Source organism: Eleutherodactylus coqui, chromosome 6 (assembly GCF_035609145.1).
Source record: "Eleutherodactylus coqui strain aEleCoq1 chromosome 6, aEleCoq1.hap1, whole genome shotgun sequence".
Lineage (NCBI taxonomy): Eukaryota > Metazoa > Chordata > Amphibia > Anura > Eleutherodactylidae > Eleutherodactylus > Eleutherodactylus coqui.
In genome coordinates, this window is record NC_089842.1 from 49,384,290 (window position 1) to 49,400,083 (window position 15,794).

The 15,794-nt window shown below is 53.3% G+C and overlaps 1 protein-coding gene across 4 annotated transcripts in view; it reads left to right on the forward strand.

Annotated features, from left to right (window-relative positions):
• The window catches only part of SLC35E2B (solute carrier family 35 member E2B), a 63,831-nt gene that overhangs the window by 38,975 nt on the left and 9,062 nt on the right, over positions 1-15,794 (forward strand). For all 4 annotated transcript variants that reach the window (XM_066606764.1, XM_066606766.1, XM_066606765.1 and 1 more), the window contains exon 6: positions 1,158-1,211. In XM_066606764.1, coding sequence (XP_066462861.1) covers positions 1,158-1,211 — 54 coding nt within the window. The remainder of the gene's footprint in view (positions 1-1,157; positions 1,212-15,794) is intronic.

The following is a 15,794-nucleotide window of genomic DNA, read 5'->3' on the forward strand; positions in this document are numbered from 1 at the left end:
GGTTGTCCGGTCACCAGACAACATCCTGACTGTTCTCGTAGTCGTCTTCCATCTGGGGCTGACTGTAGTAAAATAATAAACAGAGCTCTATTTACACTCCATCGCCGTGACCCAGTGCTGCAGCCCTAGCGTTTGTATGACAGCTGCCGTCACCGGACGTCAGGTGACAGCTTCACTGCTTGTTCTCCTGGCTTCGGCACTCGCATTCTGAGTGCCATGATGCCAGGAATTTGGGAATGTGGTTCTGCTGTCTTTGATTGTCTGCAGTGGTCACCTGACTTCACAAACACCAGCGAGGCTGCAGCACTAGATCCTGGCGGCAGAGTAGAGTAGTAAGCAATGCTCAGTTTATTGTTTTAATGCAGGGGGCTCTTATTAAACTAGTAGACCATAAGTGTGGAGGACATATAACTATAAGCCCTACCCTGAAAAATAACACATCACTGTCCCGCGCTGTCTGGGGTGCCGCCGCAGCTTCTCCCCGGGTCCCGGCACTGATCATCATCTTCATCTTCTGTCCAGGGAATGAAAAATTCCTGGCTGCTGGAAGCGCTGGCTGTGATTGGCTGTCGCTTAGCCAATCACAGCCAGTGCTCGATGAATGGCTGTGATTAGTTCAATAACTGCCATTCATCGAGCACCTGCTGTGATTGGCTAAGCGCCAGCCAATCACAGACAGTGCTTCCATGAGGCGGGTATTTTTCAATCCCCGGCCAGAAGATGAAGAGAAGCAGTGCCGGGACCCAGGAAGAAGCTACGGCGGTGTCAGAGAGCACTTCTAAGGTGATGTATGCGGGGTTTTTTTCTTCTGCATTTAGGGCTTAGATTGTAGCTTTGACAGTAGGATTTTCTACTGTCAAAGTTGCATCGCACCGCATGTAAATCGCGTGTTCATGCAATGCAACAGGAAGGAAGGCTCCATAGGGAAACATGTGCTACAAAACCTTGCGTGTTGCGTGCATATCGCCGGACCCGTGAGTTTTTTGTGTCGGGTTGTTGCATGCTACAAAACATCCCATGTGTAAAGGAACCCATAGGAAACCATGGGCTTCTCATACATGCGATTTGTAGCAACGGAACACAATTACGTGACTTTGTCGCCCGTGTTAAGGAGGCCTTATACTTCAGTCTGATAATTATGCTATTTGTCATTTCAGCTTGCAGAATGTCTTCTCAAAGAAACTCCTCAGTGGAGATAAGTACAAATTTTCGTAAGTATAGTACCTTTTTGATAATTGTAACCAATCACAGGTGTCAAAATGCTTGCAGTGGATAGAAATAATTAGAAACCCACAGACTGGTGGGAGAAGCTCAAATATCAGCACTTTTATAGTTTTACCAACTATGAAGCAGTATATGTCCATCTTTGAATACCAAAGTGTGCGTGATGTAATATAAGGGTGAATGCACACGGGTGGGATGTCCTGCAGAATTCCCGCCCGTGCACACTGCCATAGGATTGCAAATCCGCCTGCGGCAGCTAATCCCGATGTTAGCCAGCCATGTGGACGTGATTTGTCAAGAATCTCTTCCACACGGGGCGGACAATCCATCGTGGCAAAGCTGGCATTAGCCGGCGCTGCAGCGCGAATTCCCGAGACAGCATGTCCTTTTCTTTCTTTTTTTTTTTTTTTCTTTAACTGTTGTAGGAATAAAAAGTTTGGAAGGAGAGAGTCATTAATGGTGGTAACACTGAACGGTTTCGTAAGAATAAGCAAAAAACCAGGCGGGTCTAAAAAAAAATAATTTTTATTCAAGTAGTTAGCAGATGTTTATTTTAGTAGGTATTCTAGCTAAAAGCATTAAAGGGTTCCAACGAGTTATCCACTATCTATGGCATAGAGGATAACTAGCTGATCGGTGGCGGTCCAACCACTGAGACCCCCACTGATTACAAGAACAGGGGCTCAGTCAGTACCCGACTCTGGAATCTTTGGCGCTGTCATTGAAATGAATGGAGGACATTGCGCTTGCCCAACCTGTGCTTCCCGCACTGCTCAACCTGGGCTTCCTTCATTAGGGGACTGACTGGGCCCCTGTTCTTTGTAATCAGTGGGGGACACAGTAGTCGGACCCCCACCGATCAACTAGTTCTCCCCTATCCCGTGGTTAGGGGCTAACCTGTTGGAACCGGAATACTTTTTTAAAACATTACCAGATTTAAAATATAAATTTCTCATACACACTCTCCCTACTTACATATCCCACAAACCCCACAACCCCCCCACCACCTCCCTCACTATCCCACAAACCCTGCCCCACCACCTCCCTCACTATCCCACAAACCCTGCCCCACCACCACCACCTCCCTCCCTATCCCACAAACCCTGCCCCACCACCACCACCTCCCTCCCTGTCCCACAAACCCTGCCCCACCACCACCTCCCTCCCTATCCCAGAAACCCTGCCCCACCACTACCTCCCTCCCTATCCCAGAAACCCTGCCCCACCACTACCTCCCTCCCTATCCCACAAACCCTGCCCCACCACCACCTCCCTCCCTATCCCACAAACCCTGCCCCACCACCACCTCCCTCCCTATCCCACAAACCCTGCCCCACCACCACCTCACTTCCTATCCCACAAACCCTCCCCCACCACCACCTCACTTCCTATCCCACAAACCCTCCCCCACCACCACCTCACTTCCTATCCCACAAACCCTCCCCCACCACCACCTCACTTCCTATCCCACAAACCCTCCCCCACCACCACCTCACTTCCTATCCCACAAACCCTCCCCCACCACCACCTCACTTCCTATCCCACAAACCCTCCCCCACCACCACCTCACTTCCTATCCCACAAACCCTCCCCTAACACCACCTCACTTCCTATCCCACAAACCCTCCCCCACCCCCACTCCCTTCCTATCCCACAAACCCTCCCCCACCACCACCTCCCTTACTATTCCACAAACCCTCCCCCACCACCACCTCCCTTACTATCCCACAAACCCTCCCCCACCACCACCTCCCTTCCTATCCCACAAACCCTCCCCCACCACCACCTCCCTTCCTATCCCACAAACCCTCCCCCACCACCACCTCCCTTCCTATCCCGGAAACCCTGCCCCACCACCTCCCTTCCTATCCCGGAAACCCTGCCCCACCACCACCTATCCCACAAACCCTCCCCCACCACCACCTCCCTTCCTATCCCACAAACCCTCCCCCACCACCACCTCCCTTCCTATCCCACAAACCCTCCCCCACCACCACCTCCCTTCCTATCCCACAAACCCTCCCCCACCACCACCTCCCTTCCTATCCCACAAAACCTCCCCCACTACCACCTCCCTTCCTATCCCACAAACCCTCCCCCACCACCACCTCCCTTCCTATCCCACAAACCCTCCCCCACCACCACCTCCCTTCCTATCCCACAAACCCTCCCCCACCACCACCTCCCTTCCTATCCCACAAACCCTGCCCCACCACCTCCCTCCCTATCCCACAAACCCTCCCTATCCCACAAACCCTCCCCCACCACCACCTCCCTCCCTATCCCAGAAAACCTCCCCCACCACCACCTCCCTCCCTATCCCACAAACCCTGCCCCACCACCACCTCCCTCCCTATCCCACAAACCCTGTCCCACCACCTCCTTCCCCATCCCACAAACCCTGCCCCACCACCTCCCTCCCTATCCCACAAACCCTCCCCCACCACCACCTCCCTCCCTATCCCACAAACCCTCCCTCCCTATCCCACAAACCCTGCCCCACCACTACCTCCCTCCCTATCCCACAAACCCTGCCCGACCACTACCTCCCTCCCTATCCCACAAAACCTCCCCCACCACCACCTCCCTCCCTATCCCACAAACCCTGCCCCACCACCACCTCCCTCCCTATCCCACAAACCCTGCCCCACCACCACCTCCCTCCCTATCCCACAAACCCTCCCCCACCACCACCTGCCCCCCTATCCCGGAAACCCTCCCCCACCACCACCTGCCCCCCTATCCCGGAAACCCTCCCCCACCACCACCTGCCCCCCTATCCCGGAAACCCTCCCCCACCACCACCTCCCTCCCTATCCCACAAACCCTGCCCCACCACCACCTATCCCACAAACCCTCCCCCACCACCACCTCCCTTCCTATCCCACAAACCCTCCCCCACCACCACCTCCCTTCCTATCCCAGAAACCCTGCCCCACCACCACCTCACTTCCTATCCCACAAACCCTCCCCCACCACCACCTCCCTTCCTATCCCAGAAACCCTCCCCCACCACCACCTCCCTTCCTATCCCACAAACCCTCCCCCACCACCACCTCCCTTCCTATCCCACAAACCCTCCCCCACCACCACCTCCCTTCCTATCCCACAAACCCTCCCCCACCACCACCTCCCTTCCTATCCCACAAACCCTCCCCCACCACCACCTCCCTTCCTATCCCACAAACCCTCCCCCACCACCACCTCCCTTCCTATCCCACAAACCCTCCCCCACCACCACCTCCCTTCCTATCCCACAAACCCTCCCCCACCACCACCTCCCTATCCCACAAACCCTCCCCCACCACCACCTCCCTCCCTATCCCACCACCACCTCCCTCCCTATCCCACAAACGCTCCCCCACCACCACCTCCCTCCCTATCCCAGAAAACCTCCCCCACCACCACCTCCCTCCCTATCCCACAAACCCTGCCCCACCACCACCTCCCTCCCTATCCCACAAACCCTGTCCCACCACCTCCTTCCCCATCCCACAAACCCTGCCCCACCACCTCCCTCCCTATCCCACAAACCCTCCCCCACCACCACCTTCCTCCCTATCCCACAAACCCTCCCTCCCTATCCCACAAACCCTGCCCCACCACCACCTCCCTCCCTATCCCACAAACCCTGCCCCACCACCACCTCCCTTCCTATCCCACAAACCCACCACCACCTCCCTCCCTATCCCACAAACCCTGCCCCACCACCTCCACCTCCCTCCCTATCCCACAAACCCTGCCCCACCACCACCTATCCCATAAACCCTGCCCCACCACCACCTCCCTTCCTATCCCACAAACCCTCCCCCACCACCACCTCCCTTCCTATCCCAGAAACCCTGCCCCACCACCACCTCCCTCCCTATCCCACAAACCCTCCCCCACCACCACCTCCCTTCCTATCCCACAAACCCTCCCCCACCACCACCTCCCTTCCTATCCCACAAACCCTCCCCCACCACCACCTCCCTTCCTATCCCAGAAACCCTCCCCCACCACCACCTCCCTTCCTATCCCAGAAACCCTCCCCCACCACCACCTCCCTTCCTATCCCACAAACCCTCCCCCACCACCACCTCCCTTCCTATCCCACAAACCCTCCCCCACCACCACCTCCCTTCCTATCCCAGAAACCCTGCCCCACCACCACCTCCCTCCCTATCCCACAAACCCTCCCCCACCACCACCTCCCTTCCTATCCCACAAACCCTCCCCCACCACCACCTCCCTTCCTATCCCACAAACCCTCCCCCACCACCACCTCCCTTCCTATCCCAGAAACCCTCCCCCACCACCACCTCCCTTCCTATCCCAGAAACCCTGCCCCACCACCACCTCCCTCCCTATCCCACAAACCCTCCCCCACCACCACCTCCCTTCCTATCCCACAAACCCTCCCCCACCACCACCTCCCTTCCTATCCCAGAAACCCTCCCCCACCACCACCTCCCTTCCTATCCCACAAACCCTCCCCCACCACCACCTCCCTTCCTATCCCAGAAACCCTCCCCCACCACCACCTCCCTTCCTATCCCACAAACCCTCCCCCACCACCACCTCCCTTCCTATCCCACAAACCCTCCCCCACCACCACCTCCCTTCCTATCCCACAAACCCTCCCCCACCACCACCTCCCTTCCTATCCCACAAACCCTCCCCCACCACCACCTCCCTTCCTATCCCACAAACCCTCCCCCACCACCACCTCCCTTCCTATCCCACAAACCCTCCCCCACCACCACCTCCCTATCCCACAAACCCTCCCCCACCACCACCTCCCTCCCTATCCCACCACCACCTCCCTCCCTATCCCACAAACCCTCCCCCACCACCACCTCCCTCCCTATCCCACCACCACCTCCCTCCCTATCCCACAAACGCTCCCCCACCACCACCTCCCTCCCTATCCCAGAAAACCTCCCCCACCACCACCTCCCTCCCTATCCCACAAACCCTGCCCCACCACCACCTCCCTCCCTATCCCACAAACCCTGTCCCACCACCTCCTTCCCCATCCCACAAACCCTGTCCCACCACCTCCCTCCCTATCCCACAAACCCTCCCCCACCACCACCTCCCTCCCTATCCCACAAACCCTCCCTCCCTATCCCACAAACCCTGCCCCACCACCACCTCCCTCCCTATCCCACAAACCCTGCCCCACCACCACCTCCCTTCCTATCCCACAAACCCACCCCCACCACCACCTCCCTCCCTATCCCACAAACCCTGCCCCACCACCACCTCCCTCCCTATCCCACAAACCCTGCCGCACCACCACCTCCCTCCCTATCCCACAAACTCTGCCCCACCACCACCTCCCTCCCTATCCCGGAAACCCTCCCACACCACCACCTGCCTCCCTATACCGGAAACCCTCCCCTACCACCACCTGCCTCCCTATCCCGGAAACTCTCCCCCACCACCACCTGCCTCCCTATCCCGGAAACCCTCCCCCACCACCACCTGCCTCCCTATCCCGGAAACCCTCCCCCACCACCACCTGCCTCCCTATCCCGGAAACCCTCCCCCACCACCACCTGCCTCCCTATCCCGGAAACCCTCCCCCACCACCACCTGCCTCCCTATCCCGGAAACCCTCCCCCACCACCACCTGCCTCCCTATCCCGGAAACCCTCCCCCACCACCACCTGCCCCCCTATCCCGGAAACCCTCCCCCACCACCACCTGCCCCCCTATCCCGGAAACCCTCCCCCACCACCACCTGCCCCCCTATCTCGGAAACCCTCGCCCACCACCACCTGCCCCCCTATCCCGGAAACCCTCGCCCACCACCACCTGCCTCCCTATCCCACAAACCCTGCCCCACCACCACCTCCCTCCCTATCCCACAAACCCTGCCGCACCACCACCTCCCTCCCTATCCCACAAACTCTTCCCCACCACCACCTCCCTCCCTATCCCGGAAACCCTCCCACACCACCACCTGCCTCCCTATACCGGAAACCCTCCCCTACCACCACCTGCCTCCCTATACCGGAAACCCTCCCCCACCACCACCTGCCTCCCTATCCCGGAAACCCTCCCCCACCACCACCTGCCCCCCTATCCCGGAAACCCTCCCCCACCACCACCTGCCCCCCTATCCCGGAAACCCTCCCCCACCACCACCTGCCCCCCTATCCCGGAAACCCTCCCCCACCACCACCTGCCCCCCTATCCCGGAAACCCTCCCCCACCACCACCTGCCCCCCTATCCCGGAAACCCTCCCCCACTACCACCTGCCCCCCTATCCCGGAAACCCTCCCTCACTACCACCTGCCCCCCTATCCCGGAAACCCTCGCCCACCACCACCTGCCCCCCTATCCCGGAAACCCTCGCCCACCACCACCTGCCCCCCTATCCCGGAAACCCTCCCCCACCACCACCTGCCCCCCTATCCCGGAAACCCTCCCCCACCACCACCTGCCCCCCTATCCCGGAAACCCTCGCCCACCACCACCTGCCCCCCTATCCCGGAAACCCTGCCCCACCACCACCTCCCTCCCTATACCACAAACCCTGCCCCACCACCACCTCCCTCCCTATACCACAAACCCTCCCCCACCACCACCTCCCTCCCTATCCCACAAACCCTCCCCCACCACCACCTCCCTCCCTATCCCACAAACCCTCCACCACCACCACCTCCCTCCCTATCCCACAAACCCTCCCCCACCACCACCTCCCTCCCTATCCCACAAACCCTCCCCCACCACCACCTCCCTCCCTATCCCACAAACCCTCCCCCACCACCACCTCCCTCCCTATCCCACAAACCCTCCCCCACCACCACCTCCCTCCCCCACCACCACCTCCCTCCCTATCCCACAAACCCTGCCCCTCCCCTGCCCATATACCATCTCGAACTTAAAGGGGTTTTCCAGTGAAATACTATTGATAATCTATCATCAGGATAGGTCATTAATAGTTGATCGGCTCGGGTCCGTAGCTCGGGACCTCGACCGATCAGCTGAGTGGGCGCATGCTGTCAGTGCCACAATAACACAGATTGGAGCGAAGCCGCGGAGGTCTCAGCGCTGACCTCTGAGTAGTGGCCGGTGCTTGTAACGGCAGGCATGGCTCTCATTAAAATCAACGCGAGCTGTGCCTGCAGTTACAAGCACAGGGCACTATACGGACATCGGCCCGGAGGCTTCCGCTCCGACCTTTGTGTATTTTGGAGCGGAAAACTCGATGCTGACCTTCCATGTAGTGGCCGGAGCTTGTAACTGCAGGCACGGCTCTCATTGAAATCAATGAGAGCCGTGCCTGCAGTTACAAGCGCTGGCCACTACATATAGGTCTGCGTGGAGACTTCGGCTCCGGCCTCTGTTATTGCAGTGCTGACAGCATACCCTGCTCAGCTGATTGGTCAGTGTCCGTCACTCAAGACCCTGACCAATCAACTACTGATGACCTATCCTGACGTTAGTTCATCAATAGTAATTCACTGGAAACCCCTTTAACTTCTAATTATTTACTCTCACATTTCCTATAAGGCTAAATTCCTGTAACGTTGTTGTGTTCGGAATTGCCTGTTTAGCAACTGCACTTCCACAGACAGACTTGGCGCTGGCTACTCTGGATAGCAGGATCTAGGGACCGCAGGTTTTCACCCTTTAACCCCTGTAAAGGGATCTGGATTTCGCTGCTACGAATCTCTAGGTTGCATCTCCAGAATAGTCGCTGACTGGTGGAGCAAACGGGCAACAAAAAAAAAAAACAAGCTGTGAAGTTAGTACTGGGTAATCAGTAGAGATAAGCATCAGGCCAAATTAGACTCAATAAACAGAATCTGGATCTGAGAGTAAAACTACTTGCCCAATACACACCCTCCCTATCCCACATACCCCCACCACCTCTCTCCCTATCCCACATATCCCACCACCACCCTCCCTCCCTATCCCACAACTGCACCCTCCCTATCCCACAAACCCCACCACCACCACTTCCCTCCCTCCCTATAGGAGGCGCACTATTCTTATTAGGGCTGTTAGGGGGGCGCACTATTCCTATTGGGGCCGTTAAGGGGGTGCACTGTTGCTTATTGGGGCCGTTAAGGCAGCGCACTGTTGCTGTTGGGGCCGTTAAGGCGGCGCACTATTCCTATTGGGGTCGTTAAGGCAGCGCACTGTTGCTGTTGGGGCCGTTAAGGCGGCGCACTGTTGCTGTTGGGGCTGTTAAGGCGGCGCACTGTTGCTGTTGGGGCCGTTATGGGGGCAACCCTAACTACTAATGACTTATCCAGCAAGAGGTAGCAGCAGGATTACATCTTCATCTTCACATCGAGCTCCATTTGTCTGATACGTTGTGGCTTCCAGGTTTTGTATGTTTCTGTAGCAGATGGAAGACCCCCTAAGAGGAAATGTAGAAATGTCATGAGAAAATACCTTTATAGAAACATGCTGTTGGAGAATTCAGGATGCTGGATTATCTATGAAGTACGAGGTACGAGCCGTCTGTGTGGGGGTGACCCTTTAGGGCCGCTGCAGGCAGTAGATTGCAAGCTCTTCTGGGCAGGGTTCTCTTGTAACTGCTGTATTGGCCTGCGGTTTCGCCTCTTGTACAGCGCTATGTAGTATGTTTGGCGCTTTATAATAGATTAATAGTAATTATATCGCCCCCCTCATATTTCTCTTCTGATCCTGCTGGTTTATGGAATTTGTACTAATCTTTTAACAATTTATAGAACGGATCTCTCCGCCCTCGCAGGTTGTTTTTGATTCTCTTTATGTTCTATCATTTCCCATGTTACCTTCTGTGTCTACATTTAGGCCCAGTAGCTGCATACCAGTTTACCAAAATGGCTGTTGCTACTATGGCAATAGCGGTAACAATGCCCATACTGGCCCTCTGACTGTCGCTATGGATATAACACATTTGGGGGTATGGCTCGTAGTGCGTGTAGCAGGTGGGCTTGCAAAGTATCTGGCCCTAATATTGGGTACCAGAAGGGGCACCAACAAACCTCATGCCTGATGTAGACAGGGGTGGGACTAGGAAATGAAATCTTTGCCCTGGGTGGCAGAGAGCCTAAAGGCTCACTTTTCGGGCACTGCTAGCTGATCGTTAAATTCAGTCCAACCTAAAAATCATCTTTCAGCCCTATCAGTCGTTCTCAACGGGGAGCGCTGATAGCATTGTTTCCCGTGGAGAACAAAGGATCTGAGCGCAGTTAAGAGCCTTTGGGATATTAACTGCATTCAGCTAAGGCTTCATTTGCACACTTAATAGCTCTTCAGTAGCTGAGTAGTTCCTTAATAGTTTATGCAAAATGATCGCTCAAAGCTCGCACTCATGAGCGATCATCGGCCCGTGTAAATGGGGCTTAACCCATAGTTTATGTTCTAGTAATGGCACCCTAATTCTGCCTGAGCATTCAATACTTTCACGCCATCAGGACTTTGTATTCGCCGATCCACACGGGTTTCTGCATATTTTACCGTGCAGATAAATGGCGAATGATCTGTTTTCCATGGTTGGCAGTTGAAAATGATGCATCATGGGATAGAACAGCTAATCTAACACACAGGGGCGGGGTTATCCATTGTGACAATGGGAGATGTATGACATCATCTAAAGTCAGTTGTCTTTGTTGCCCATTGCAACCAATCACATTGCAGCTTTCACTAATTACACTGCTGTTCTGTTGGTATTCTATAGGCTATTTTTGCTATCTGTTGCGAGTTGAGAGTCCGAACTGAGGACCCGTTACTGCGGCCGACGGTAGAGACTGCTAGGCCTTCTGCACACGGGCTGTTCGGACCCCGCATGTGGGATTCCCACAGCAGACATCGACCCAATGCCCGGCCGCTGACCCCTGTGTACCTGTCCGGTGTCTTCTATTCAGCGCTGTGGATGTGCTGGCCGGCACTCTGCAATGATGTGGATCCCACAATACTGCGGAAGTGCCGCGGGACAGGTGGCTTCCATTGACTTCAATAGATGCCGGTTGTGCGTAGCCTGCACAAAATCGCAGCATGCTGCAATTTCTTCTCCGTGAACGGAAAATTTGCAATCGGTTTCCGTTTGTGGAGATGATATGGCGTTTTGCCATTGCATGCTATGGGACGGCATTTGCTGTGGAGTCCGGAGGTGAACACCCACCGCGGACTCCGCAATGCAAATCCACCCGTGTGCAGGAGGCCTTACTTGGATTATGTGTCATGTACGGCATTGCGGTCTGGATTTTCCCCCATTATAGTCGTTACATACACAATCCTAATTATATCATTCTCTCAGATTTCTACCATTTCCAGAGGTGTCAGAAATTTGCATGAATCACGTTTTATCTACTCCATATAATAAATCTCTCCTCGCCCTCCAGTTATCCTGTTTCTCTTTACATTTCGCCTTTTTCCACCTTGTGAACTTATTGGCTCGGTTTACATTCAGGTCTGCATGCCCTCTCCCTCTAACTGACTGGACCAAGATGGCTGCTGCTACCATGGCAACCGTAGTAACAATGCCCATACAGGCTCTCTGGCTGTCCCTCTGGATAGAGAACGTTTTGGGGTATGGTTGCCATTAACTTTGGTGGCCCAATTTATCAAAGCATAGCATAGCAACCAATCACAGCTCAGCTCTCATTTTTTTATACTGCTGAGATTATGTGAGAGCTGCGCTGTGATTGGTTGCTACGGGGCAACAAAGAGTCCTGTGTACCCTTTGGAATGGGTGTAGCAAGGGGCTTCCATGGTAGTTCTGAGGCACACTGTATTATCAGGAGGGGGATGAACTGACCCTGGCCGGGGTATTTAGACTGAAGATGGGGCAGGGAATAAAATCTTTGCCCTGAGTGACAGAAAGCCCAACTTACATGTAAGTATGAGCTGCACCTTCTCCGGATTCGCTCTCCGTCTGTTCGTGGGTCCGCACAGGTTTCTCGATCTTCATATTTTACGGCAGCAGATGGCCGGCGGACGATCTGTTTTCCTCGGGTGGCAGATGGAAGTGATGCATCACGGAATCTTAATGGCTAGTATAACACGCAGGGGGCGGGGCTTATCCACTGTGACACGTTTTAAAAGAACGCTTGTCTTTGTTGCCCCTAGCAACCAATCACAATGCAGCTTTTACTGCATATTCTGCTATTGAAAAATGAAAACTGCTTGTTTGACAGTTTTCATAAATCTTCCGCAATAGTCAATATTATCGTTGCAGATGCACTAATTGGGTCTAATAGTGCAAATTCAGACAAGCCAGTCTAAAAATGTGCCATATTTATCAGCATGTCCAATACTGGATGATAAATGTAATGCATCCTCAGACACCTCTATCTAACTCTGCACCCCCTATTGGTTGGCTTACTTTAAGCCAAACTTTTGGTGCACATTGTTACATTTAACCCTTTCCAATCCACTGTCTGACGTCCGAAGACATTCTGATTGAAGGCTCTACAGCTCCGATGTCGGAAGCCGTCTGGCACGGTATTCTTACTGTATATTACTGGCCGCTCTGTTGTCGGGGGCCTCTCTAGCATGTCCCATACCGCAGTACTGGCTCTAGCCAGCAAATGGTGCTATTTTCTAATCGCAGAAAGAGAAAGCCCTCCAGGAAACCCTGAATCCAAAATTGGATTGCAAAGGGTTAAGTCATGACTGCTTTCTCACTAAAACACATCCTAGAAGTTACTGGATACTAATAGTCCGTAGACTGATAGAAATTACATATCTTATTAGGTCTATCAGACTAGAACTGCTCTGCCACACTGCTGCCCCAACAAGCAAAAACGGCCTATACGAGGGGCTGCTGATAAGTCTTTGGCTTTACCCAGAAAGAAACGAGATAGTAAGATGAAACTTTACATTTATTCCACATACTCTCCACTGAGGCCAACACACTTCTTACATCGGTATTCCAAGTTCTGTAAGCCTTGCAAAAAGAAGGATTTCGGTTGTGCCTGAAACCAGTCATCCGTAGCAGCCATGGCATCAGAAATTGTGTAAAATTTGGTACCCTTGAGGTGTTTCTTCAGGTTTGGAAACAGATGATAGCCGGAGGGAGCTAAATCTGGTGAATAAGGTGGGTGGTCAAGCAGCTGGAAGCCTAGTTCCACCAGCTTTGCCGTGGTCGCTTGTGTCGTGTGAGCGGAGGCGTTGTCTTGAAGGAACAAGATTCCTTTGGACAGCTTGCTGCGCCTTTTGGCCTTCAGAGCTGCCTTCAATTGGTCCAAAAGTTCAATGTAATACCTTGCATTCATGGTGGAACCATTTTGAAAGTAGTCCACTAGCAGCCTGCCCTCCTTATCCCAGAACACAGACGCCATCACCTTAGGGGCTGAACTTCTTTGGGCGAGGAGAACCACTGTGCCTCCACTCTTTTGACTGCTCCTTGGTTTCAGGGTCATACAAATAAATCCAGGTCTCATCCATAGTGACCAGCCGATCCAGGAAGTTGTTACCAGTCCGGAAACGCTGACAAATGGACCGGGGTGTTCTCACTCAATGCTTTTCTGATCTGTTGTCAAACATTTGTGGATCCATTTTGCAGATGGCTTCTTCATGCTCCAATGTTCATGGATAATGACACAAACACGTTCACCAGAAATCCCCATGATGTCTGCTATTGCTTTAGCTGGAATTCGCCGATTCTCCAGTATGAGGTTGTGCACAGCATCGACGATCTACGGAACAACAACCTCTCTCGGTCGTCCAGGACATTCCTCATCATTGGTGCTGAAGTGGCCCGTTTTAAATTTGGCAACCCAGTTCTTAACTGTGGAATATAAAGGGCATTGCCCCCCCCCCCCCCCCCCCCAATGTCTGCCACATATCACCATGAATATCCTTCGCACACTTTCCTTGCAGAAACAAGAATTTTATCACTCCCCTGCTCTCATTTGCTGTGAATATCGCCTTAGACTCCGCCATTTGGTTTTCCCCCGTGCCTAGATCACTGTTGCCATAAGCTACAAACACATATATTAGACACATAAGGCTTTCATGTGATGTAACATTCATTACCATAGAAACAAAAAAAGAACACAAAGCCAAACACTTATCAGCAGCCCCTCCTACATATTGTGCTGAAGGGGGTATATTGGAGGGTTATGTTATACATTTAGAAGCACATATAGGCTGCTGGTGGATTTTAATCTCCATTGTTCTGCACAGGTGATTAATTAAGGGCGGGGTTACCCAATCAGAGTGTGATAAATTGCATCTGTGGAACTTCCCCTGTCCTTTCTAAACAGAGGAGGAGCAAAATCTTAGAGATAAGAGCTGAATACAGCAAACATAAGTGGGTGTGAGGGGTTTTCTAAGTGAGCTATTTCTAAAGTGTGGGGCTTGGGATTAGTGACTTTGGATCCGGTGACTTTAGGAGAGTCACTTGTATTTAATTACTGCTTATTGATTTTAGTTTTGCATATATTACTTTTAACTAATCTGTACAATCCCGATTTAGAATGTGCTCTATGATTGACAATGCCGTCCAGTGTACATGTTACTGCCATGTATGCAGTCCATGAACAGCCGTTCGAGTGTGCATCCTGCTGTATGAGATGTGAGCGTGTAGTGCCAGGTCCGGGCTATAAATGCACAGCTTGCAACACTGCAATCCATTGACAATATGGGAAGGAGTTTGCTGCTCACTGAGGGATAGATATGGGTGGGTGGTAATATGGAAGCTGTGGGTAACAGAAGGGGTAGAGGGAAGATATCTAGGGAGGCTAGTTCTGAATTGGTACGCTCTAACAAGTTTGTAAAGTTGGCAGATGGCAGGGATGCCATTACAGGTTTAGCTGCAGCACAACATGGTCTCTGACTTCCAGGGGGAAGTCTTCTTCAGTAAGTAGGGGAATAGGAGCGCAGGGCGGGCTAGACAGCTCCTGGTAGTGGGAGACTCAATTATTAAGGGGACAGACAAGGCAATCTGCCACAAAGATCAAACAGTGTGTTGTCCTTCTGGCTCTCAAGTTCGACACATCGCGATCTGGTTGATAGATTACTGGGAGAGGCTGGTGAGGATCCAGCGGTCTTGGTGCACATTGGCACCAATGCCACAGCTAGAGGTAGGCGGAAGGTCCTTAAATTATTTCAGGGAGCTAGGATGTAAGCTTTGGGCAAGGACCTCCAAAGTAGGCATTTCTGAAATATCACCTGTACCATGAGCCACGTAAGAATGGCAGAGGGAGTTTATGGAGGTAAAGAAGTGGCTCCAGAGTTGGTGTAAGCAGGAGGGGTTTCAGTTCCTGGAGAATTGGGCTGCCTTTGCTGTCGGCTACAGGTTCTACCGTAGGGATGGGCTGAATGTCAATTGGGATGGGCAGCTGTGCTGGGGAGAAGATGGCCAGAAGGCTGGAGGAGTGGTTAAACTAGAGACTTGGGGGAGATTCGGAACCGCAGAGATAGAGGAGAAGACAGTGACCTGGGACTAAGTAATGAAAATGGGGGCGGAGTGGTGGGAGAGGCTAGTACAGTTAGAGCTGTCAGAAGAGTTATTAAGGTTACAGTTAATATATAAAAAATAACCAGAGCCTTCTAAACCATATGGTGACTAATGCTGGAAGTAGTAATGTCTGAGGAAAGCTGACCTAGTGGGAGGAACTGACATTTGGTT